The sequence below is a fragment of the Pongo abelii genome, chromosome 12 (assembly GCF_028885655.2).
Source record: "Pongo abelii isolate AG06213 chromosome 12, NHGRI_mPonAbe1-v2.0_pri, whole genome shotgun sequence".
Lineage (NCBI taxonomy): Eukaryota > Metazoa > Chordata > Mammalia > Primates > Hominidae > Pongo > Pongo abelii.
In genome coordinates this window covers 22,629,741-22,656,572 of record NC_071997.2, presented here as the reverse complement: position 1 = coordinate 22,656,572, position 26,832 = coordinate 22,629,741, and the positions used below count along the sequence as shown (strand labels likewise).

Below are 26,832 nucleotides of genomic sequence, written 5' to 3'. Positions count from 1 at the left end.
CTGGGGAGTGGGTCTGCATAACTCCTCACCATGCCACCCTGGAAGTGAAACTCCTCCTTAAGCAAAACTTTCAGAGTCAATGTTTTGGCTAAAGAGGCTAAAAATGTCACCAACAGTTTTCTTCGTAGACTGACAGAAGTGTAGGCCCAGAGTGGCCTATACCAGAGGAAACTGAAATACCAGAATTTCCTTGGTATACTACAGAAGAAGTGATCCAAAGGCTTGGGGAGATTAGAATGATGGAGTGGATTTATCTTATGAGACCTGCTCACCCACCTTGAGAGTGTTGGAGGATCCTCCTTTCACCACAGTTGTGAGAAATAAGTTGTGAGATGAGCTTCAGCGTCCTTGAAGAGCTCTGTGATGGCTCTCTTTTTCCACCTCTCCTTCTCCTCCTGTTCCTCCTCCTCCTCCTCCTTCTCCCTCTTCTTCTCCTCCTCCTTCTTCTTCCTTCTTCTCCTACTCCTCCTCCCTCCTCCTTCTTTCTCCTTCTTCCTCCTCCTCCTCTTCCTCCTTTTTCCTTCTTCTTCCTTATTCCTCCTCCTTTTTCTTTCTTCTTCTTCCTCCTCCTCCTCCTCTTCCTTCTTATTTCTTCTTTTTCTTGAGATGGAGGCTCACTCTGTTGCCCAGGCTGGAGTGCAGCGGCACGATCTTGGCTCACTGCAACCTCCACCTCCTGGGTTCAAGCAATTATCCTGCCTCAGCTCTCAAGTAGCTGGGATTACAGGGACACACCACCATGCCCAGCTATTTTTTTTTTTTTTTTGAGACGAAGCCTTGCTTGTGTCGCCCAGGCTGGAGTGCAGCAGCACGATCTTGGCTCACTGCAACCTCCACCTCCCAGGTTCAAGCAATTCTCCTGCCTCAGCCTCCTGAGTAGCTGGGATTACAGGCGCCTGCCACCATGCCTGGCTTTTTTATATTTTTAGTAGAGATGAAGTTTCACTATGTTGGCCAGGCTGGGCTCGAACTGCTGACCTCAGGCAATCCGCCCATCTCGGCCTCCCCAAGTGCTGGGATTACAGGCGTGAGCCATTACGCCCAGCCCTAATTTTTTATTTTAAAAACTTTTTGTAGAGGTGGGGTCTCACTATGTTGTCCAGGGCTGGTCTTGAACTCCCAGACTCAAGTGGTCCTTCCACTTCAGCTTCCCAAAGTGTTGGGATTTACAGGTGTGAGCCACTGCATGTGGCCATGGCTCTTCAGGTCAAAAATACAGAGGGAACAGCTACCATCAAACTAAAACATTAGGACGGGTGCGGTGTCTAACGCCTGTGATCCCAGCACTTTGGGAGGCCGAGGCAGGTGGATTACCTGAGTTCAGGAGTTCAAGACCAGCCTGACCAACAGGGTAAAATCCTGCCTCTACTAAAAATATAAAAATTAGCCGGTCGTGGTGGCAGGCACCTGTAATCCCAGCTACTCGGGAGGCTAAGGCAGGAGAACCACTAAGGCGGAGGTTGCAGTGAGCCGCGATCATGCCACTGCACTACAGCCTGGGCAATAAGAGCAAATCTCTGTCTCAAAAAAGAAAAACACAAAACACAAAAAACAAAAAAAAAACAAAAACAAAAACAAAACAACCAAAAAACCCCAAAAAACACTAAACACAATGAAGACAGTGAGGTGACAGGCACTATGTGGTGGCACTTAATCACTGAACAGAAGTTGGGTATGGTTACCATATAGACAGTAGAACAAACACAGTCGTCAGAATGGCCAGGCTCACCAGGACCTTTGGTGTTGCTACCTTTGGTGTTTCTGGAAATAAAAGAGATGGAGAACCTACTGAAGTCTTACTGGATTTGTATAGGCAGAAAATATCTAGGCCTAGTGAACAGAAGAATCACCAAAAGAGGGAGTCATGTCTCCTCAATCAATTCCCAGACTTGAGTGAATTCACAGATCCAGAGTCCCTTGAGTGAAGGGCAGGCTGGGTCCCCTTTCAGGAAGGGCATTGGTACACTACCAAAAACGTACAGTTAATCTTCCTTTCAGCCTTCCCCAAAGGTACTTGTAGCCATTTACCAGGGTGACTATGCATTAAGGACAGAGAAATATCCAGATGTTTTAAGGATTACTCAACACTGGCTCTGAGCTGACACCAATTCCTGGAGACCCAAAATGTCACAGTGACCAGTCAGAGCACAGGCATAAAGAGATCAGGTGATTGATGGAGTTTTAGGTCAGGTCTGTCTCACGGTGGGTGCAATAGGTCCCAGAACCCATCCCGTGGTTATTCCTGTAGCTATGGGAGGCCAAGGCAGGAGGATTGCTTGAGGCTGGGAGTGTGAGGCTGCATTGAGTTATGATAGTGCCAGTACACTCAGCCTGGGCGATACAGCAAGATCCTGTTTCCAAGAAAAAAGAAAAGAAAAAGAAAAGAAAATGGACTCACATGTAGAATATACAAAGAATTCTCAAAACACAACAGTGAAAGAAACCGAACAATCCAACTAGAAAATGAGCAAAAGACATGAACAGACATTTTACTCAAGAGGGTATACAGATGGCAATTCTAGAAGCACATGAAAAGAAATTCAACATCATTAGCTATTAGGGAAATGTAAATTAAAACCATGATGATATGTCACCATACCAATGAGAGCAGCTAAAAAAATGGGGACAACACTGAATGTTAGTGAGGATACAGAGAAACTAGATCTTTCACACATTGCTGGCAGGAATATAAAATGGAATGGCCACTTTGGAAAGTAGTTTGGCAGTTTCTTTCTTTTCTTCTTCCTTTCTTTCTTTCTTTTTTTTCTTTTCTTTTTTTTTTTTTTGAGATGGAGTTTCACTCTTGTCGCCCAGGCTGGAGTGCAATGGCTCAATCTTGGCTCACCGAAACCTCCACCTCCTGGGTTCAGGTGATTCTCCTGCCTCAGCCTCTTGAGTAGCTGGGATTACAAGTGTGCGCCACCACACCTGGCTAATTTTTGTATTTTTAGTAGAGATAGGGTTTCACCATGTTAGCCAGACTGGTTTCTAACTCCTGACCTCAGATGATCCACGCACCTTGGCCTCCCAAAGTGCTGGGATTACAGGCGTGAGCCACCGTGCCCGGCTGGCAGTTTCTTTAAAAACTAAACATATACTTACCACACAATCTAATAATCTCATGGCTTGACATTTATCCCCCCAAATTAAAACTTATAGCCACAGAAAATCATGTACATGATGGATATATTTCAAAATAATTGAAAGCAGAAATTTGAAGAGATTATCTGTACACTCATGTTCACAGCAGCATTATTCACAATAGCCAAAAGCTGAAAGCAACCCAAGTGTCCATTGACAGATGAATGGATAATAAAATACGATCTATTCATACAATGGAATATTATTCACAATATTAAAAGTAAGGAAATTCTGGCACATGCTATACCTGGATGAACCTTGAGAACAACATGCTAACTGAAATAAGCCAGTCACAAAAGGACAATACTATATAACTGCACTTACATGAGGGGAGAGGGGAATGGGGAGTTATTGTTTAATGGCTGCAGTTTCAGTTTTGAAAGATAAAAGACTTCTGTGGATAGATGGTGGCAATGGTAGCACAACAACGTGAATGTACTTAATGCCACTGAACTGTACACTTAAAAATCATTAAGATGGGCCAGGCGCGGTGGCTCACGCCTATAATCCCAGCACTTTGGGAGGCCAAGGTGGGCGGATCACGAGGTCAGGAGATCGAGACCATCCTGGCTAACACGGTGAAACCTGTCTCTACTAAAAATACAAAAATTAGCTGGGCGTGGTGGTGGGCGCCTGTAGTCCCAGCTACTCAGGAGGCTGAGGCAGGAGAATCGCTTGAACCCAGGAGGCGGAGGTTGCAGTGAGCTAAGATCATGCCACTACACTCCAGCCTGGGTGACAGAGCGAGACACGAGACTCCGTCTCAAAAAAAAAAAAAAAAAAGGATGGCAATTTTTATGTTATGTGTATTTTACCACAATTTTAAAATTTCTGGTTGGGCACAGTGGCTCATGCCTGTAATCCCAGCACTTTGGGAGTCTGAGGTGGGTGGATTGCTTGAGGCAGGCGGATCACTTGAGGTCAGGAGTTTGAGACCAGCCTGGCCAACATGGTGAAATGCTGTCTCTACAAAAATACAAAAATTAGCTGGGCATGGTGGCACAGGCCTGTACCTAGCTACTCAGGAGGGTGAGGCAGGAGAATCGCTTGAACTTGGGAGGGGGAGTTTGCAGTGAGCCGAGATCGTGCTACTGCACTCCAGCCTGGGCGACAGAGTGAGACTCTGTCTCAAAAAAATAAAAATAAAATAAAATTTCTAAATATCAAAAAATCACATACATGAATGTTGATGGCAGCTTTGTTTGAAATAGTTAATAACTGGAGATAGGCTGGGCGCAGTGGCTCATGCCTATAATCCCACCATTTTGGGAGGCCGAGGTGGGTGGATCACTTAAAGGCCAGGAGTTTGAGACCAGCCTGGCCAACATGGTGAAACCCCATCTCTACTAAAAATACAAAAAATTAGCTGAGTGTAATGGGACACGCCTGTAATCCCAGCTAATCGGGAGGCTGAGGCATGAGAATCGCCTGAACCCAGGAGACGGAGGTTGCAGTGAGCTGAGACTATGCCACTGCACTCCAGCCCGGGCGACAGAGCGAGACTCTGTCTTAAGGAAAAAAAAAAAAAAAAAAAGGAAAAGGAAAATAAAAATAATAATTTGAGACAAACTAAATGTCCTACAGTGGGTGAATGGTTAAACAAATGTTAGTGCCATGGAATACTACTCAGCAATGTAAAGGAAGAAACTATTGGTACATGGAACTACTTGGATAGACGTCAAGGGTATTATGCTGAGTGAAAAAAAGCCAGTCATGAGATCATGTATTATATGATTCCATTTATATAATGTTCTCAAAATGATAAAATTATAGAGATGAGAAACAGATTAGTGGTTGCCAAGGGTTAAAGATGGTGGAGGAGAGGATAAAAGGGGGTGGGTTTGACTCGAAGGGAGATGCACAGGTGGTCTTGGAGATAGAACAGTTCTGTATCTTGATTGTGGTGCTGGATACAGAAATCTACACGTGACACAATTGCATAGAACTATACACACATACACAAATGAGTGTATGTAAAACTCATAAAATCTATGGATTGTACCGATGTCAGCTTCCTGGTTTTGATGTTGTACTATAGTTATGTAAGATGTACCATTTGGGGAAACTGAATAAAGGATACATGGGACCTCTCTGTACTATTTTTGCAACTTCCTATCTGTATCTTTGAATCTGTAATTATTTCAAATTTAAAAGTTAGAAACAAACGACTAAGTAATCAAAACTTGCTTTGGGCCTTAACAGAGTCTGAAGGCTTGACCATTGACCAGCAACTTACCATGCAGTTTAAGCTGCTCATCATGAACTGGCTGTTGTATGATCACCAAGCCATAAAGTTGTGTGTGCACAGCAACACTCCATCATCGAATGGAAGTGGTACATATGAAACTGAACTGGAGCAGGACCTGAACATGTAAGCTACATGTTCTCTCTCTCAACCCCTACCCACAGCTTCATGAGGAATTACCTGTGACCAGTTGCCTGAAGAAGAAAACTCTTGGGCTTGGTTTACTCATGGTTCTGCATGATCTGCTGGTATCACCTGAAAGTGGAGAGCTGCAGTACTGCAATCCCACTCTGGGATGCTTCTGAAGGACGGCGGTGAAGGGAAATCCTCCCAGTGGGAAGAAGATAAGAGTAGTGTGCCTGGTTGTTCATTTTGCCTGGTTAGAAGTATAGATCTATACTTTTTCATGAGCAGTGGCTAATGGCTTGGCTGGATGGTCAGTACTTGAGAGGAACATAATTAGGAAGTTGGTGACAAAGAGGTCTAGGGAACAGGTATGTGGATGGACTTCAGCCCAGAATGTGAAGATAATTATTTCCCACATGAGTGCTTATCAAAGGGCGACCTCCACAGAGGATTTTAATGAGGTGGATAGAATAACCCATTTTGTGGATGTCAGTCAGCCTCTTTACCTAGCCAAATGGACTCATGAATAAAGAGCTAGGGATGGAGGTTATGCATGGGGTCAACGTGGACTTTCACTCGCCAGGGACAATCTGGCTACAGCTCCTGATATGACAACACTCCTGGGGGCTCAGCCAGCTATCTGGTTGTAGGTTGATTACATTGGACCATGGAAGGGGCAGCAATTGTTCTCACTAGAATAGACATTTTGGATATGGATTTGCTGTTCCTGCCCACAGTGCTTCTGCCAAAACAACTATCCTTGGACTTAATACTTAATTATTTCACACACTGTTGCCTCTGACTTAGGAACTGACTCCACAGCAAATGAAGTGTGGCAGTAGGTCCTTGCCCATGGAATTAGCTGGTCTTACCATGTTCCCAATTATGCTGAAGCAGTTGGCTTTACACATAGGTGTAATCAATCTCTTTTCTCTTAATTTCGCCAACTCAATATATAAAAGGTCTGTTGAAAATGGTGTGCATCAAAATAACCTGGAGTGAAATAAGTTGTCTATTTCAGCAAAGAAAATGGGAAAATAATAGATGAAACAACTGTGTTCCTCTTGATAATCGTTAACTCTAGCTTGTCAGTATTTTTACTCTTCGGTATGTTTGAAAATTTTTATGCTAGACTCGAAAACCAGACGTTTATCTGAGCAGGCTACCCTCTTACAAGACATTGTGCCCTTCTGTGTTGCAGGTGTGTGGGTTACTTGAGTAGGCGTAGATGGTATGGAGGCAATAAAAAAACCATGGCCCAGGGCTGAGATATGCATGTGTGACCAAACGTTAGAATCGGTATGAATCCACAAGTGTATGTGAAATGCAGGTCATTTAAGTGCTTAATCTAATGAAACTCAGAGCTTTACTGGAGTTGGGGATGAACACCTTCTCTACATTCCTGGCTTATTCATCCCTTGGATCCTCATTGCACTTGGCCCCCTTCCGTGCTTCTATGAACCTCGCAGGGGTCCGCAGTGACAGCTCGGGTAAATCCGAGGGTCCCCTGCCAGCGGACCCCTCCAGAGCCCCTGCACCAGCAGCCAAATCCACCCGACCGGTCGTACCCTCTCTCTCCGGAGCTGCAGGCGCCAGCCAGCCCCGCCCACGCCCGGCCGCTAGTCCAAGCCCCGCCCTCGGGTCCTAACGCGAGGCTCCCGCGGGGCTGTCCGCGACTGCGCCGGGCTCCGCCTGCCGTGTGGCCCGTCGGGACAGTCCCTCACCCCGGCCTGCCCTGCTGCGTGGACTCGGGCCTCAGGAATTCCGCTGCGGCCCAAGGCTTGCCGTTTGACGAGGAGCAGTCGCGGTAGGCGGTGGGCAAGGCTGCCCTGGGCGGAGGCCGAGGTCCGGCTCGGGCTCCAGCATGGCGACCGCGGTGCGCGCTGTGGGCTGCCTCCCCGTGCTGTGTAGCGGGACGGCAGGTGAGAGCTGGGACGCCGGGAGCAGGGGCTCTGAGCGGGCCGGGCGCTGGGGGCTCGCCTGGGGCCTGCAGAAGCCGGGGCGGAGGGAAGCGAGAATCCGCGGCCCCCGGCTCCTCACGCCGTGCCCGCACCTTCCCCCGGAGCCGCTGTGTGACCTTGCGCGCGTCCTCTTCCTCTCTGGGTCGCGGAGCTTTTGTCTGTAAAATGAGGGGGAACTGGACGTCGTTCTTCAGGGTTCTTCCCAGTTCACGAAACCGCTTGAGCGTGCTTGGCGAAGAGGAGCGGAAACTGGCTAGCATCGCCTTTGGGGCGCCTGCGATCCCCGGGTTCATTTGATGTTGGCGTGGGTTTGTCCTCCAGCATAACGTTTATCTCTAGGAAACACTCCGTGATTGACTTTGCATTTTCTGTTTGCTCAATTTTATTGGAAGTCCGCAATCCACCGTTTGTAGTTTCGAAATCTGAAGAGCCCTAAAGCCCGAATATGTGTATTTTAAAACTCATTTAGCTGCAATCTTTGACCTGAAGTCATTTGGCAGAAAATCTGACTTGAACATTGTTTTGTCCATGTTGTCTCCGTCTCCTCTGTTTTTTTGTTTTTGTTTTTGTTTTTTTTGAGACAGTCTTACTCTGTCGCCCCGGCTGGAGTGCAATGGCGCGATCTCAGCTCACTGCAACCTCCCACTCCCGGGTTCAAGCGATTCTCCTGCCTCAGCCTCCTGAGTAGCTGGGATTACAGGCGTCTGCCACCACGCCTGGCTAATTTTTGTATTTTTAGTAGAGACGGGGTTTCACCATGTTGGTCGTGCTGGTCTCGAACTCCTGACCCTGACCTCGTGATCCATCCGCCTCAGCCTCTCAAAGTGCTGGGAGTGCTGGTGTGAGCCACTGCGCCCGGCCGTCTCCTGCTTTTTCAAGGCCCTGTTCAAATGGCTCCTAGCTGTTGTAAATTTCCTTCATTTTCCTCACCTTATCTTCGTGAGGTATATACTGCTATTCCCATTTTACAGATGAGGGAGTTAAGGCACACAGATTCAGAAACTTGCTTAAGGTTAGGCTAGGTGGACATCAGGTTTTTGCACCCATATCACCTGGCTCCAAAGCCTGTTTTTTGTTTTTGGTAACAGTTTCCTTGTTGAGACATAATTCACATCATACAATTAATCCGTTTAAAGTGTACATTTCAGTGGTTTTTAGTATATCACCAGAGCAATGCAGCCAACATTATAATCACTATAAAAAGAAAACCTGTACCTTTTAGCTGTCACTTCCCAGCTTCCCATTGGCCTCCAGCACAACCACTGATGTACTTTCCCTGTTTCTCTCTGTAGCTTGCCTGTTCTGGACATTCCATATAAGTAGAATCATGTAATATGTAGTCTTTTGTGACTGGCTTCTTTCATTTAGCATAATGTTGTAAAGGTTCATCCTTGTAGCATGTACCAGCACTTCATCCTTTATGGCTAAATAATATTCTATTGTATGAATACCACATTTTGTTTATCTGCTCATCAGTTGAACATTTGGGTTGTTTCCACCTTTTGGCTCTTAGGCCTATTTTGCTAGAAACATTTGTATGCGATGTTTTTGTAAGTATATTTTTATTTCTGTTGGGTATATACTTAGGATTGTAATTGCTAGGTCATATGGAAACTGTGTTTAATGTTTCTTTTTTAACCCCCTTCTGTCGCCCTGGCTGGAGTGCATTGGCACAATCACGGCTCACTGCAGCCTCCATCTCCTGGGCTTAATCCATCCTCCCACCTCAGCTGCCCGAGTGGTTGGGACTACAGGGGCATGCCACCATGCCCGGCTAGTTTTTCTTTATTTTTTGTAGAGTGGGTCTCACTATGTGCCGAGGCTGGTCTCTAACTCCTGGGCGCAGGCAGTCCTCCCGCCTCGGCCTCCCAAAGTGCTGGGATTATAGGTGTGAGCCATACATGTGACATATATGTTTGGGTGTCAAGGAACTGCCAAACTGTTCTCCAAAGCTGCACCATGTTACATTCCCACCAGCAGTATATGAGGCTTCCAATTTCTCTACTTCCTTGCCAGCACTTAATGTCTATCTTTTTGACTATAGCCATCTTAGTGGATGTGGGTTTTTGTTTTTTTTTTGAGACAGGGTCTTGTCCCATTGCCCAGGTAGAAGTGCAGTGGCACAGTTGCAGCTCACTGCAGCTTCAACCTTCTGGGCTCGGGTGACCCTCCCACTTCAGCCTCCTGTGTAGTTGGAACTACAGGTGTGTGCCATCATGCCTGGCTAATTAAAAAAAAAAATTTGTAGAGACAGGGTTTCGCAATGTTGACCAGGCTGGTTTTGAACTCCTGGGCTCAAGCAGTCCTCCCGCCTGAGTCTTCCAAAGTGCTGAGATTACAGACATGAGCCTCCTTACCTGGCCAGCCCAGTGGATGTGAAGTGGTATCAGTTTGTGGTTTTGATTTGCATTTCCCTCATGAATAAGAAGCATATTATCATGTGCTAATGGCCATTTGTATATGTTTTCTTTTGTTTTGTTTTTTTTTTTGAGAAATAGCTATTCAAATATGTTGCCCACTTTTATATTGGGTTGTCTTTTTATTGTTGAATTGTAGGTGTTCTTTATGTTTTTTAGGTGCAAGACCCTTATATCAGATATATGATTTGCAAAATTTTTGTCCCATTCTGTGTGTCTTTTCACTTTCTTGGTAGTATTTTTGAAGCCACAAGTTTTAAATTTTGATGAAGTCTCATTTATCTATTTTTTTTCTTTTTGTTGCTGTGCTTTTGGTGTCTCATCTAAGAAGCCATTGCAAAATCCAAGGTCATGATGATTTATCCCTATGTTTTCTTCTAAGTTTCATCGTTTTAGCTCTTACCTATAAGTCTTTGGTCCATTTTGAATTAATTTTTGTATGTGGTGTGAGGTAGGGTGCCAACTTCATTCTTTTACGTGTTGATATCCAGTTGTCCCAGCACCACTTGTTGAAAACATGATTCTTTCCTCATTGAATGGTCTTGATACCCTTGTCAAAAATCACTTGCCCATAAATGCTGTGTCAGAGCCTGTTCTGGAGTATCACACTGTGTAATGGGGTACACAGTACAGTCAGCGTGGTGCTGCGGGGGTTCCAGAGGGAAGGGGGAACATTGTAGGATCAGGGAGGCTTCACTAAGAGGTGATGTTTCAGACAAACAGAGAACCTTGCAGAGACACAGAAGTATGCGAGAGCACAGTAGGTTCAAGACTGACTACAAGTCTGGCATGGCCAGAGGGAAGGTGGAGGAGAGAAAGTTGGGGCAGCAGGCTGGTGTGGAAGCTTGGGGCCATGTGGCAGGCCTGTAGGCCATGCTGAGGAGTTTTGACTTTGTTCTGAAGATAGTAGGGAGCCAGAGAATAATCTGTCAGAGCTGTGAAGTGACCAGACCTGTTATTTTAGAAAAGCCATGAAGCAGAGGGGGAGAGATTGAAATTGGGAAACTGCTAGGAAACTTGTTACTCTGTGGCTGAGTGGTGATAAGGCTTGAGCAAAGAAGGGGCATTGAGGCCACAGGAAAAGGTGCAGCTGGCAGGTGGATTGATTTTTGAGGAGACTGAAGGGCTTGGTAACTGGTTGGATGTGAGGGTGAAGGGAGAAGTTGAGGTATGGTGTCAGCTACTTGACAAGTTGTCCTGGAGCCCAGAAATTACTTACTCCCTTGTCTTGGTTCTTTATTCTATAGATAAATTTTGTGGGTGTTACTGTTTAAAATGTTCCTTTTCATGTAGAAATGTATCTTAAATTTTTTTTTTTCCAATTTGCAGGTCATTTATTGAGGAGGCAGCATTCCCTAAACACCTTACCAGCAGCTTCCATTTTGGCATGGAAGAGTGTTCTCAGCAATGGTGAAATTCATTAATGCTACTACCTTTTCTCATAAGATCTAATGTCGGAGTAGTTTCTGTAGTTTTAAAAAATATAAGTAATCACCTGCTTTTTTCTTTTCTCTCTTTTCTTTTTTCATTTTTTAGCCTGGTTAGTCTTACTGCAATAATCACATTCTTTATGATGCGATTACATAGGATCTGAAGAGTATTTTCAGATTTCTTATGATTGCAATTGTTATAGTTCAAGGCTTTACAAAATAGTAACTAAATAACAATTACGGGGTAGTTTCTGTGTATTAGGCTTAGAGCAGGGACAAAGAAGAGTTAAATTTTCAGTTTATCAATTGTTATGTTAATTGAAAATTTAACTCTTCATTGTCCCTGCCTTCTCCAACATAGTTATAAGCACAATTTTGATGAATCTCTGGTCAGTGTTTTTATTATTAAGTTTGTGTATATATTTACAGCTGAGTTAAGTAGAATTCTATCATTACGTTTTCTTTTTCTTACAACAGTTTCCTTAGTACCTGTTACAGTATTTTTCTAAATGCTGCAATAGATTGGTCAGACAAATAGCAATAATTTTCTAAAATCTCTCAAACACATCACTGATCAGCTGGTTTGATTTAATAGATGAGATTTGAATTAGGAGGAAGAAGTTCATCATGGTGAAAACTGTAAATGCAGAAACAAAACCCTCCTCGAGGTCAGGCTATGTTTCTTTTTTTTTTTTTTCTTTTTGAGATGGAGTCTTGCTCTGTTGCCCAGGCTGGAGTGCAATAGCTTGATCTTGGCTCACTGCAGCCTCTGCCTCCTGGGTTCAAGCGATTCTCCTGCCTCAGCCTCCCGAGTAGCTGGGACTACAGGCATGTGCCACCACACCCAGCTAATTTTTGTATTTTTTGTAGAGACGGAGTTTCACTATGTTGGCTAGGCTGGTCTCGAACTCCTGACCTCAAGTGATCCACCCTTATCGGCCTCCCAAAGTGCTTGGATTATAGGCATTACAGGCATGCGCCACCATACCCAGCTAATTTTTGTATTTTTAGTAGAGATGGGGTTTCACCATGTTGGCCAGGCTGGCCTCTAACTCCTGACCTCAAATGAGCCACCTGCCTTGGCCTCCCAAAGGACTCTGCATGTCTTTGACTTGAGCCACAGGAGGGTGCATTTTGGGCTTGGCCCATTTTGGATTCCAGGGCAATTGTTTCCTGAGATGGGGACTTCATGGTCTGGAATTAATAATAATTCAGAGAATAAGAATAAAACTAAAACTGGTAATTGATCATTGATAATCTGTAACTGAGTAGTTTAGCATAAGCTGATGCCATCTCCTGTTATAAAAATTATAACACGTTTTAAACAAAGTTAGTTGTAACAGTGTATTTTAAGTGACTGTTTCTCAACTCTAAAGTCAATTTCTTTCTGCTTTTGACAGTTGGACCTTTTAAGGTACATTATTAGATAGGAGAAGTATTTCAGGCTTTCAAAAAAAGTTAAAGAATTCTAGGCCAGGCGCGGTGGCTCACGCTTGTAATCCCAGCACTTTGGGAGGCCGAGGCGGGCGGATCACGAGGTCAGGAGATCGAGACCACAGTGAAACCCCATCTCTACTAAAAATAAAAAAAAAAATTAGCCGGACGTGGTGGCGGGCGCCTGTAGTCCCAGCTACTCGGAGAGGCTGAGGCAGGAGAATGGCGTGAACCCGGGAGGCGGAGCTTGCAGTGAGCCGAGATCGCGCCACTGCACTCCAGCCTGGGTGACAGAGCGAGACTCTGTCTCAAAAAAAAAAAAAAAAAAAAAGAATTCTAAATTTATTAGTAATGATTTTACACTTTTTGAAGTATATCAGAGATTGCAATACTAAACAGTACAAGATTAAATATCTTATTTAATATTAATATAAGTAACTTAATATTAAATAAGATATTTTGTTGAAAATTAAAGAGCTGGCCAGGCGCGATGGCTTATGGCTGTAATCCCAGCACTTTGGGAGGCCAAGGCGGGTGGATCACGAGGTCAGGAGTTTGCGACCAGCCTGGCCAACATGGTGAAACCCTGTCTCTACTAAAAATACAAAAATTAGCTGGGTGTGGTGGCGGGCACCTGTAATCCCAGCTACTTGGGAGGCTGAGGCAGGAGAATTGCTGAACCTGGGAGGTGGAGGTTGCAGTGAGCTGACATCGCGCCATTGCAGTCCAGCTTGGGTGACAAGAGCAGAACTCCATCTCAAAAAAAAAAAGAAAAGGAGCATACAAGAAAAGCTAAAGCTAAAGTGTATGCTGCATGATGGAATTTAGAATGATGAAGTCCTGAATTTAAAAATGAAAAGCCAGTATTTCCTATCTACTTTTTATTGACTAATTCATTAAGTGAGCTAAGAGGGAACTCAGTGTGTCATCTGTCTGCCTCTGTGCAGTTGAGTAACTCATCTGGAATTAGAATTAGTGTTTAAATCCCACCTACTAACTAGTCTTGTGACTTTTGGCAAGTCCCTAACCTCATAGGCCTAAGTTTGTTTTGTAAAATGAAAGGATTGGATTAAATAATTAATTTAATTAGATCATTTAAATTAAAAGAGGAATAACCTCCTTTTAATTAAATTAGATATTTAAATGATTTTAAAGATCATCTAATTTAATTAAAAGGAGATTATTCCTTTATTTTTCAGTGTCTATATGCAATGGAGATATTTCGATAGCCTACTGTAACCATTTAATACTACTTGTTATTGCCACGTAAGATCATTGCTGGTGTATGGCCCTCTGTGGCCATAAAGCAGCTGTTACCATCTTCTTCATAACTTCACATAGACTTGAAAATAGCTGTTGTTGTCACTGTTTGGTTTTCTATTTTTCAAGCCTAATATTCTTAAATCTTTTTTTTTTTTCTCAAGGGTTCTTTTAATTCCCTTCATCACTTCTCTTGGAGTCACTAGTTTCTCTGTTGAAATGCAGAGCTTAAGAGTGTGTACACTGTTTTTGTTAGCAGTGTTCCCATTTCTTCACATCCACCAATTCTCAATCTCCGCTCTTCCTCACAGAACTTTACCCTCCATGAATTGATTAGATGCTGCCTCTAAGACATGGATGTTTAAAAACTTTTTAAGTAGTATGTGCGCTTGATGATAACAATTCCAAAAAACACAAAAAGGCAAGTCCCTCATACCCAGTTTTAAATGTATCAGATTTCTTCCCCAGAGGCAACCGTTGTTTCCAGGTTCTTACATACTTCTGGGTTAGTCTATAAAATGCATTCACACCCGCTCCTTGTTTTTTAACATGAAGAGTAGGATAGTGTACATGCTCTCCTGCACCTTGCTCTTCTGACCTGGCCAGTTGCAGGTCTTTCCACAGCAATATGTTGCTGGCTGTTTACAGCAGAGGGTGCCAATTGCCCAGAGTAGACTGCTGACCTAGGTTAGCGAAAGCAGTGCTGAAACCGCGGTATGGACAAATCTACTTCTTTCTTTACCCAGCTGCCCCCATTGTGCGGATCAACTATAACTTTCCCAGCTAGGCTGGGCATTTAGGTTGTTATTGGTCAAAAGTTTTATTTTTAAAAGAAAGACTGTCCTAAAAATCTGATTCTTAAAAGTTCAGGATTTTAGTGACTTATTTTTGTTAGTAATGATTATTTGATGCTAGCAGTGTTTTTCCACAGCTGTGAAACATCTAACTCAAAGTTTAACCCATCTGCCTACAGGTCATTTGTCATCACTGGGAACCAGAGATACCCATCCCTACGCCAGCTTGAGCCGTGCACTGCAGACACAATGCTGTATTTCTTCTCCCAGTCACCTGATGAGCCAGCAGTATAGACCATATAGTTTCTTCACTAAATGTATGTAGAATGGCCACAAACTTCCTGTTTCTTGAAACAGGAAAAGGATTTCTTGTATCTGAATTTTTCTTCTTTTTTACATGAATTAAGATTTTAGTGATTAGTTTACAATGTACTGTTAAAATGAAAATGCTCCTTGATGTACATCCTAGAGTTATCTCACATGCTACCAGTTGTATTCTGGGGAGTACTAGTTTGCTTTAGTCCCCTCGTTTGGGGCACCTGAGGCCTGAAGGGTATTGAATCATGGCCCATATCTCTTGCTGACTTAGATTCACACAAGAATATACTCAGTTTTCATTCGTGCCTTAGTTGAGGAGACAGGACATCTAATTGGAAAAAGTTAATTGTAAAGAGATATTGTTCACTAATACTACTCTTATTTGTGATAGCATTTAAAAGAGTCTAATCTGAACTGAGACTAGCTTGTCAGGTAATAAATGGAGATTGAATTTCAAACTCAGCATTAGGCAGATTAAAAGAAATTAGGATTGGCTGGGCGCGGTGGCTCATGCCTATAATCCCAGCACTTTGGGAGGCCGAGGCGGGTGGATCACAAGGTCAGGAGATCAAGACCATCCTGGCTAACACAGTGAAACCCCTCTATTAAATATACAAGAAATAAACCCTCTATTAAATATAGCCTCTATTAGAAAAAACTGGGGCTATGGACACCAAGAGGAGAGACTAATGGCCCCAACTCTATCCATCTCTCTTCTCTCTATCCATCCATCTACCCCAACTACAGATACAGCTGAATCTGTAGTTGCAACTAAGCCTATGTTGCTTAATCCTCCACCAAGTCTTTTCTGTGTTGTTGCTACACAAATGACCTAGTTACTAGGAGACTTCCAAATTAAAGTGAGCTGTATCCATACAATGAAATACTCTATGGTCATAACGTCGCACTGCAGAAGTCCACGGAAAAATGCAATATATTACATTAAAAAAAGCAGAAGGCCAGGCACGGTGGCTCACACCTGTAATCCCAGCACTTTGGGAGGCTAAGGCAGGTGGAACACAAGGTCAAGAGATCGAGACCATCGTGGAGATAGAGGTCTTAATAGAGGCTATATTTAATAGAGGGTTAAATATTAACCCTCTATTAAAAATACAAAAACAAAATTAGCCAGGCATGGTGGCGGGCGCCTGTAGTCCCAGGTAGTCCCAGCTACTTGGGAGGCTGAGGCAGGAGAATGGCGTGAACCTGGGAGGCGGAGCTTGCAGTGAGCTGAGATCGTGCCACTGCACTCCAGCCTGGGCGACAGAGCGAGACTCTGTCTCCAAAAGAAAAAAAAAAATTAGGATTATAAAGGCAATTCATGATTAGTTTAGAATATTTGGTAAATACAGAAAAGTAGAAAAGAGATAATCACCTGTATTCCTACTATGAAATACTGAGTTTGCTGCCTTTTGTTTTTTTTTTTGGGAGATGGAGTCTCGCTCTGTCACCAGGCCGGAGTACAGTAGTGCCATCTCGGCTCACTGCAACCTCCGTCTCCCTGGCTTGAGCGATTCTCCTGCCTCAGCCTCCCGGGTAGCTGGGGCTACAGGGGCGTGCCACCACACCCAGCTAATACTTGTATTTTTAGTAGAGACAGGGTTCCACCATGTTGGCCACGATGGTCTCGATCTCTTGACCTTGTGTTCCACCTGCCTTAGCCTCCCAAAGTGCTGGGATTACAGGTGTGAGCCACCGTGCCTGGCCTTCTGCTTTTTTTAATGTAATATATTGCATTTTTCCGTGGACTTCTGCAGTGCGACGTTATGACCATAGAGTATTTCATTGTATGGATACAGCTCACTTTAATTTGGAAGTCTCCTAGTAACTAGGTCATTTGTGTAGCAACAACACAGAAAAGACTTGGTGGAGGATTAAGCAACATAGGCTTAGTTGCAACTACAGATTCAGCTGTATCTGTAGTTGGGGTAGATGGATGGATAGAGAGAAGAGAGATGGATAGAGTTGGGGCCATTAGTCTCTCCTCTTGGTGTCCATAGCCCCAGTTTTTTCTAAGAGTTGACTTTGTACTTTAGTGGGTATATCAGATTTACAAGCCTTGGGAATTTTTATTTATTTTTATTTATTTATTTATTTTTGAGACGGAGTCTTGCTCTTGTCGCCCAGGCTGGAATGCAGTGGCGTGATCTCGACTCACTGCCACCTCCGCCTCCTGGGTTCAAGCGATTCTCCTGCCTCAGCCTCCTGAGTAGCTGGGACTATAGGTGCGTGCCACCACGCCCAGCTAATTTTTTGTATTTTTAGTAGAGACGGGGTTTCACCGTGTTAGCCAGGATGGTCTCGATCTTCTGACCTTGTGATCCACCTGCCTCGGCCTCCCAAAGTGCTGGGATTACAGGTGTGAGCCACTGCACCTGGCTGGGAATTTTTATTTTTTAATCGAGCTTTCCCTGTTCTAAAAAGACTTGTTCTAGAGGTGGCCTTACTCTCCAAGACCTCATCCTTCACGGTTGTCCCACCCCTGCCTCGGACTCTGTTCATTCACTGGTGTTCTTCCTCTTCTTCCTCAGTGACATGACTCAGTACTTTTTTTTTTTTTTTTTTTTTTGTTGAGACGGAGTCTCCCTCTGTCACCCAGGCTGGAGTGCAGTGGCACAATCTCGGCTCACTGCAAGCTCCACCTCCTAGGTTCATGCCATTCTCCCTCCTCAGCCTCCCGAGTAGCTGGGACTACAGGCACCCACCACCACGCCCGGCTAATTTTTTTGTATTTTTAGTAGAGATGGGGTTTCACCGTGTTAGCCAGGATGGTCTCGATCTCCTGACCCCGTGATCCACCTGTCTCGGCCTCCCAAAGTGCTGGGATTACAGGCGTAAGCCACTGCGCCTGGCCTGACTCAGTACTTATGTGGGTTTATGGCTCCAAGTCATAGTAAGATTTGCTCCAGTGGGGCCAACTCAGTTGAAACTAGCATGGGGCTAGTTTTTGCTGTTTCAGTAGGAAATAGTCTTTGATTTCTGAATCTCCAGGAAATAGAAGGACACACTTTTTGAAAAATGATTTCCTATGAATATTGAATCTTACACTTATAAACCTATCTGTTTTCTGTAGAGGATCCACTGTTTAAATCCCTTTGATTCAAATTAGCAATCTGTGTTACTTAGCATGATTAAGAGGGAAATAACTCCATGTATAAGATTAGACACTACAGTGGATTTATGTATATGTGTGTGTAGATATATATATAACATGAGGCCGGGTGCAGTGACTCATGCCTGTAATGCTAGCACTTTGGGAGGCTGAGGTGGGCGGGTTACCTGGGGTCAGGAGTTGGAAACCAGTCTGACCAATATGGTGAAACCCCGTCTCTACTAAAAATATAAAGATTAGCTGGGCTTGGTGGCGGGCACCTGTATTCCCAGCTACTCGGGAGACTGAGGCAGGAGAATCTCTTGAACCTGGGAGGCGGAGGTTGCAGTGAGCCGAGATCGTGCCATTGCACTCCATCCTGGGCGACAAGAGTGAGACTCCATCTCCAAAAAAAAACAAAACATGAACTTAATCTTTTATAACTATGATAGTTAATAGGTGTATATATTAACCTAACTGCACCCTTCTGGAAAAATGACAGAAAGAATTGAAATGATAGTAGATGTGTTCTGACTAGCCTTTTAGGTTATTTAGAATCTTAGACCTGAGGTAAAAATAGTAAAATCTCTATTGAAAGAACTTAATTCACCTTGCAGCCATTACAAAATTATGTTGATGAATAATATTTAAGAATATGGGAAAAGACTCACAATGTAATATTAAATTAAAAAAAAACAGGATACAAATGTGCATATGGTATAATTCTGCTTAAATATATACTATGTATGCATGCATAAAGAAAAAGGCAGAATATACATTCTTATCTAACAGTGGTAATGGGATTATGATTATTTTTGCATTCTGTATTTTCCCGATTTTTAAAAATAACTATTTTATAATTTGAAAAAGGATTAAAAACATTTTTAATAGCATAATGGCATTCAAAGATTGACTAATGACTTGCTGTCTTTTTCAAATATAGTTAGATATTTTATTTTCCTCTTACTATATTATATAAAAGAGCTAAACTCTTAATTCAGTCTTTTTACATTTTTGTCTCAATGTCAAGTTCTTTTTAAAATTGAGTCTCTTTTCATCTTAATGAGTGATTTATGAGTTCTGATTCTAAGTGAAAGAAAACTCTGTGATTGATTGACCTCTTAGTATGCCTCCATTACAAGTGAACTTTCAAGTTTTCCGTGGCGTTTATAGGTACCACCATTTTTTAGCACTTAGGGAGAAAAATCAAATCCTTAGTGAGAGTTTGGTTGGAGGTTGGTACTTTTATTTTGAGCCTGTGGTCTTTTAAAGTGAATGAGAGTTGGCTTAAAGTTGAGCCGAATCCTTTGTTCTGATCAGGGATGTCCAAAACAACATGTGATGTGGAATCTCACTTCCCTGAGCCTCACTTACGAAGACCAGCTGTGATATATGTGTGTGTTTTTGAAAAATTGGATGCTATACAGATATAAAGCATTTAAAAGTATTATAAACCTAAAGCATTTTTCTCTTTTCGTGTTATCTACCTGGAGGATCAGCGTAAGACCTTGCAGGAAGCAAGTAGGTAGAAGTTTTAAACTCTAAGCATTCATAAGAGAATGAAGGTACTCATTTATCTTCTAGAATTTGTTTAGTATTTCAGTTGTATAGTTATAAATATGTCTTAGGTTTTTTACTGTTATAACATTTTGTGGTTCCGATTCTTTATTAAAGAAATTGGTAATGGAACAATTATTTTTTTGAAGGCAGGGTCTCACTCTGTCCCCAAGGCTGGAGTGCAGTGGCATGATTATAGTAATCTCAAACTCCTGGGGTCAAGCGACCCTCCCACCTCAGCCTCCCTAGTAGCTGGGACCATGGGCAGATGCCACCACACCTGGCTAATATTTGAAGTTTTAGTAGAGATGGGATCTCACTATGTTGTCCAGTCCGGCCTCCACCTCTGGCCTCAAGTGATCCTCCTGTCTCAGTCTCCCACAGTTCTGGGATTACAAGAATGAGCTACTGTACCTGGCCAACAGTTGATTTTATAACCATAGATTGTGTTCCATATTTATGGGTTCAGATTGAAATGTTGATTCTTGTTTGGACTAGAAAACTTAGGAAGGATAGTTATTAGTTATCTTAGTGGTTATAATGGAGGCAAGAGGACAGGGAAGACACCTATATCATGGTTGATAAAATGTCAGGGAAACGAACCTATTGGTAAGTAACTGAGATTTGAATGCTGGCTTTTAAGCAGTTAGAAGGAAAAATAAAATATTTAGTGAGAGTTTTGTGGAGGAAAGTAATAGAATTGTCTCTTCTTGGGCTTTCCAAATGTAACCATCTGATGTGTGCAAAGGATGATTTAATTTTCTTTCATTACCTCAGTGATGCATGGGTAAAGCTGTAAGCTGACCTCCACTTCTCTTATTATTCAATAGGAGATCATAGACCATTGCTTGAAAACTACAGAATTAAGAAAAGAAACCCTGTTTCATTACAGTGACTGCAGATGAGCTGTGGAAAGGCGCTTTAGCAGAGACTGGTGCTGGAGCAAAAAAAGGAAGAGGCAAAAGAACTAAAAAGAAGAAAAGAAAGGATCTGAACAGGGGTCAGATCATTGGTGAAGGTAAACTTATTTATAAAAATAGCTAAAGTGCTTTTTAAGTTTCTTACGCCAGATTTTATAGATATTTTACAAACTAGAAGCATCAAAACATTTCTTATGAAGGGCACTACGATCTATGGTTTTAGAATTCAACCAGGTGACTTACTCATTGCCCCAGGATTCTGGGCGAGGAAAATCCCATAGAAATGGATTTATTCATTCAGCAAGCATTAAATGTCCCTAGGTGTCATCTCCTATAATAGTGCCTGCCCTCAAAGAGGTTATAATTAGTGATAAAATAGAGACTAAATGGAGAGTTGGCGAATATTCCCTGCAAAGGGAAGATAGTAAATGTTTTTGGCTTTGTGAGTTACATAGTCTGTTTTGCAGCTGCTTAACTCTGCTGTTGTAGCACAGAAACAGCCACAGATAACACATAGTCGAATAGGCATCACTATGTTCCAGTACAATTTCATTTACAAAAACAAGTCACGAACTGAGTTGGCCTGTGGGCCTTAGTTTGTTGACACCTAGAACATGTGATTGTTTATACTCGTGCTTTTGGAAGAGTAAAAATAGTGTAGTGTGCTTCAATCAGCCCGTCTTGTACTGTGCTTGCTGACAAACCATCTTTGATAGTAATAGCCTTTAGGGATAAAGAAAACACCTGGCACCACACTTCCAGCATCGCATGTCCACTTGGATATTTTTCTTTATTACTTATATCTTATTTTTTTAACACTTTTTTTTTAAATTAAAAGAATCATGTATGTATACTTTCTCAGTGAAAAATGTAGATTATAGAGAAACCTGAAGTCCCCCTGGATGCTTCTTCTACCTTCTTCAATCCTATTGTCTCCCTCAAGGAAAGCACTGGCCTCATATTGGTGTGTTTCCTTCAGTTTTTTAATACATAAATGCCTAAAAAGGTATTTATGTATTAAATTTTAGGTATTTATACATAAATACCTAAAAAGATTAATACAAAAGGTATTATTTATTAAATTGTTATTAATTTATACATAAGTACCTAAAAAGAAATAGATATCTTCTTTTTTAAAAAAAATTTAGATTATATCACATGGTACATGCTGTCTTACAGTTTACTTTTTTCACTCAATAATAGGTCTTGGAAATCATTCCACATCAGAACCTAAAGAGTTACCTTGTTCTTTTGATTTAGTGCAGTGTTTCCTATGCTGGAGACGCTGTGGTTCATTTAACCAGTCCATAATTGCTGGACATTTGTATTAGTTGCATTTCTTGCCTTTGCAAATAATGTTTCAGTGGACGTCCTTGTCCAAGCATCCATATGCCTTGTACCTGTATGTGAGTGTTTCTCTAGGTAATACCATGAAGTATATTTAAAATTTTGATTGTGCCAAGTGACCTACCAAGTTAATAATGTTAGCTTAAGCTCCAGTGAACAGTGTATCATCATTATCTGTAGATGCATTGCCTGACATTTTAACACTTGAAAAATGAGTACTTTAAAAAAATTATTATTTATATTTTTAAACCTTCAGGGCGTTATGGTTTTCTATGGCCTGGGCTGAATGTCCCTGTTATGAAAAATGGAACAGTGCAGACCATTGCCCAAAGAAGCAAGGAAGAGCAGGAGAAGGTGGAGGCAGACGTTATCCAGCAGAGAGAAGAGTGGGAACGAAAGAAGAAGATGAAGGTTAAACGGGAACGAGGATGGAGTGGAAACTCATGGGGAGGCCTCAGTCTTGGCCCCCCTGACCCTGGTCCCAGTGGAGGTAGCAGACTCCTGGTTTTGTTTGCCTTTGTGACAGAGAATACTTGTAGTTTAGAATTTCCTTGAAATGGTATTATTACTTGTCTGTTTATACTACCTTTTTCCAAAAAAAGATTTGAACATCTTTGAAATAACGTATCACATCAATATCCCAACTGTATTTTGTGGAGTGCAGAAGTATTCCACTAACAGGATAGAAAGTACTGGGTTCCTGGTATTTATCATGTACCTTCTCAGATCCTTAAATGTGGGGATGTGCACTGTGGACCTATAGGAGCTGCCTATAGGATACATTGTTTCCAAAACACAGGTGGCCACAGGGGTACCTGTGGAGCAGCATGGCTTGGGAATGCTGTTTCTGTACTAGAAATCAGCAAAGCAGATAGTTGTCATGTTAACCCTGTAAAAGCACAAATGAAGCAAAAATTGAAAATATTTAGGCCAAATTTGAAAACAAAGTTTCCCCCAGCCCTCCTTGAGTATGTAAAGCAGTAAAAATCATCCAAGAGACGTGTTCTTGTCAATGAGTGGGAGAAGAGGAAATAGGTAAGAGTTTCACTGCTTTCTTAAGAAGTTTGGCTTAAAGAGGAGGGGAGAGGTTGAAACTGGAGGGGAGAGATTCCAAAGAACATGCTTAGAACTGATCAAAATGCTTCAGTCAGGAGGATGAAGGTATGGAAGGGAGAGAACAAAATCCATGAACCAAGTCCGTAATGACAGCCCAGATCCAGAGTCTGGAGAAGCGGCTTCACCTGCTCACAGAAGAAAGGGCAGGGCACAGAATCAGGGGAGCCTGTGGGGTTGTAGTGGAAAGGTAGGTGGGGGTGTTGCGTGATGTGGCCGCAGTTGGTCTGTAAGGAAGAGGCGGAATCATCTGCGGAGAGTGAGATGGGGACATTGATGATTATGGCCTCCAGATTATTTCTTTATGAAAAGGTAGAGTATCTGAAACTGGCTTCAAAATTATCCAGTGGAGTGAGAGTTGAGCAGAGTTTAGAGGAAAGAAGATTGGCTGTAAGTTGATGCGTGTTGAAGCTGACTAATGTATACATAAGCTTTCTGCTGTTCTATTTTTGTTTGATTGAAATTGTCTGTGATAAAAATATTTAAAAAATAAAAGAACGTAGAGAGTCTTTGAAATGGCTGCAGTGGTGAACGGAGAGAGACCTAACCGAAAGGACATAAAGGCCAGCTGGCAGCAGGGAGGACTTGACGGAATTGGGGTTCGTGGATTTTTAGTGGGCCCTGTGTATGCATACTTTGACTTCTTTCCAGCAGCACCCAGCAGGTCAGGAGTGGCCAGAGAGCTGCATGGATTCAGGCCTGGCTAGTGTGGTGGAGAGAGCAAAGGGTGAAGGGGTTGAGGGCATCACAAGGTGTGGTGGAAATGATGGACTGTGGTGTCTTGGCCTAGGGGGAGAGGCTGTGAGAGGGAGGGAAGCAGAAGGGAGAGCAGGGATCCAGGGTCTGGAGGGGCCAGGAGCTGATGAGAGATGGATGGGGAGGAAGGTGCAGGTAGGGAGATCAGTGACTGAGTTTATGAACTTACTGGTGGAGCAGTCTCTAGTGATGACGGGCGACTGGGGCATGGCCTTGAGAGTGGTACCAAAAGACTGAGATTCTTTCTCCCTGAAAGGTCTGTGATGGTGCCTGTGTTGAAAATGCTTTCATGTTAGTTGTGTACACACATTTCATCTGTATCCCTGTTTCTTTTCTCCCTACAGAAACATATGAGGATTTTGATACCAGGATACTTGAGGTAGGCATGCAGAATTAAATACCTGGTTAAGCCTTTGGAGAGGTTGGGGTGGGTGGGGCAGGGACAGGGCAAGAGGAACTGTAAGGGAAGGCCTTGGATGCATGACTATTTCTGACACACAGCTGATCTGGGTAAGGAAAATTATGCAACTTTAATTTCAGTTACTTGATACTGGCTCTTCTGACTACTACCCTCTTTGTCGGGGGGCTACCACTGAGGTCTCATGATAAGGTGGTATTGTTAACTACAGGATTTGGAGATGAGGTTTAAATTGTCTCCTTCCTAAGGCTAAAGTGGCATTGGGAGTCTATGTTTGAATTATAAACCAGCTGTATCTAGCAGTCTGTGCAGGGATCTGGGATTACGGGGAGCCCTGGGCAAGGTAGAAAGCTTAAGAGTTGTGGTGCATGTCTGGTTCTTGATGGGGAAATGGTCTCTGGGTTGTTCACAGGCCCTTGAAACTAAAGCCTGTATCAGGTAAACTATAGTCGCTTTCCGGAGCATTCTCTAAAATAGTCAACTTCCCTTTGAGCTGGCACTGAATGCTCCGTGTTAAATACCATGTGGAATAATCATTTATTGAGTTTGTTATTGAGCCTCTGAATATATGTATTGTTTCCTCAATATCAATTGCATTGTAGGATTTAAAATGTTTACACATATTATGTCTTTGGTATTCCCACTTACAGCTTTTGGAAGTTAATCTCTTTGAAGAATTCGTATATATGTGGGTGATTTTCTATAAGATCCACAGAGGTGGATTCAAGCTCCCATTTCTTTTAACCCCATTTTATCGGGAAGAGACAGCTATGCACCAGAGAGCCAGCTGCCACGTAAGCAGTTTAGTTAACAGTTCAATAGTTCCTGGCTTTTTTTTTTTTTTTGAGGCGGAGTCTTGCTGTGTCGCCAGTCTGGAGTGCAGTGGTATCGGCTCACTGCAAGCTCCACCTCCCGGGTTGACGCCATTCTCCTGCCTCAGCCTCCCGAGTAGCTGGGACTACAGGTGCCTGCCACCACACCCAGCTAATTTTTTGTATTTTTAGTTGAGATGGGGTTTCACCGTGTTAGCCAGGATGGTCTCGATCTCCTGACCTCGTGATCCGCCCGCGTCGGACTCCCGAAGTGCTGGGATTACAGGCGTGAGCCACTGTGCCTGGCTGTTCCTGGCCTTTTAAATACACAGAAAAAAATACACAGAATAAGCAGGTATTTCCAAATATGTTAATCTTTAGTGTAGAGGCCAGTCCTGTGCTGGTTATGTCTATATACTGCATATCATAATTTCTAAGGTGTACATTTTCCTCACATTTTAACATCTCTGACATTGGGATACATCTTACAATCAGTGATAAATTACATCAAAGTTTGATCAGCAACTTTTTTCCTTCTTGTAATACATTCATTAAGCTAGGGTGTATTGCGATGTATAATGTCAAATTCCTTTAAAGGTTTTCTCAGTTAAACCTTCTCATAAGCCTGTGAAATGAAGAGAAAGTCTCATTTCTGTTTTCTTCCGGAAACAGTCCAGGAGGAGGTTTTGTTTGGAAAAAGGCTGTTACTTGTGCTCAGGAGTTGGAGGATTGTGTGCCTGTTCTCTGTGTGTGCCTGTTCACCGTGTATGCCTGCAAGGAAGGGGGCTCCCTCCAGTTCCCTCCTTCAGATTTTCTTAATGTACAATATTTATGAGACATTTTGCCTTTTAGGTAAGAAATGTTTTCACTATGACTGCGAAAGAGGGAAGAAGGAAATCGATCCGTGTCCTGGTGGCTGTGGGGAACGGAAAAGGAGCTGCAGGTGAATGGGGAGTGATGGCATCACAGTGGCGGTGGTGTGCAGGGAAAGGCGTGGCACGGGCCGTGCTGTGGAGCCCATGGGCTCATGCTGCTGGCCAGACTTTTTCCATTGATTAAACCTTTTAGTGGTTTGGGTTCACAAAGCTTGTGGTAAGTCCGTAACTTCCCTTAGAGAGAAAAGAGAGAATAGATTCTACTGTACTTGCCTTTTCCTCTGAGGAAAAGGAATGTTATAAAAGGCTGAAGACATTATTTTATTATGTATAATAGTGGAAAATTAGGGAGAAAAACACTAAATATTCAATAGGGCCATGGTTATAAAAACAGTGTAGCCATGCACTGTAATATTCTGTATCCATTAAAGAATTATGGGAAATTACTTTTAAAATAATGCTAAGTTTAAAAAAAACACAAAAACATTATATAAGACCATATAAAATCCTAGTTTTGTTTTTTCTCTTTTAAAAGTATATTTATATGCCAAGAAAAGACTGGAAAACTATACACTGTAAAGGTTAATAGTGTTTACTCCAATTAGTAGGTTCACTGGTGATTTAAATTTTCTCCTATGTATAGTTACCATAGTGGATACCTGTTTTTGAAATGTATTCATGTCTATTGAAGGAAAAGAACACAGGAAAATGGCCTAGTTAGCCCATACTGACATTTAACAAAAGTAATACATATATATATAGTATGTGGCCAAAGGAAACCAGGCCTAACAGCTACTTTTGTAATTTTCCTAAATTT

The 26,832-nt window shown here is 42.7% G+C and overlaps 1 protein-coding gene across 2 annotated transcripts in view; it reads left to right on the top strand.

Moving 5' to 3' along the window:
* Nucleotides 1-7,358: 7,358 nt before the first annotated feature.
* The window catches only part of MRPS5 (mitochondrial ribosomal protein S5), a 37,983-nt gene continuing 18,509 nt past the window's right edge, over nucleotides 7,359-26,832 (top strand). Inside the window, 7 exon segments of one of the 2 annotated variants that reach the window (NM_001131367.1) lie at nucleotides 7,359-7,434; nucleotides 11,220-11,300; nucleotides 14,988-15,125; nucleotides 20,667-20,792; nucleotides 22,298-22,531; nucleotides 24,255-24,289; nucleotides 25,993-26,083. In NM_001131367.1, coding sequence (NP_001124839.1) covers nucleotides 7,377-7,434; nucleotides 11,220-11,300; nucleotides 14,988-15,125; nucleotides 20,667-20,792; nucleotides 22,298-22,531; nucleotides 24,255-24,289; nucleotides 25,993-26,083 — 763 coding nt within the window. In that variant the 5' untranslated portion in view covers nucleotides 7,359-7,376. 2 annotated transcript variants of the gene reach the window in all.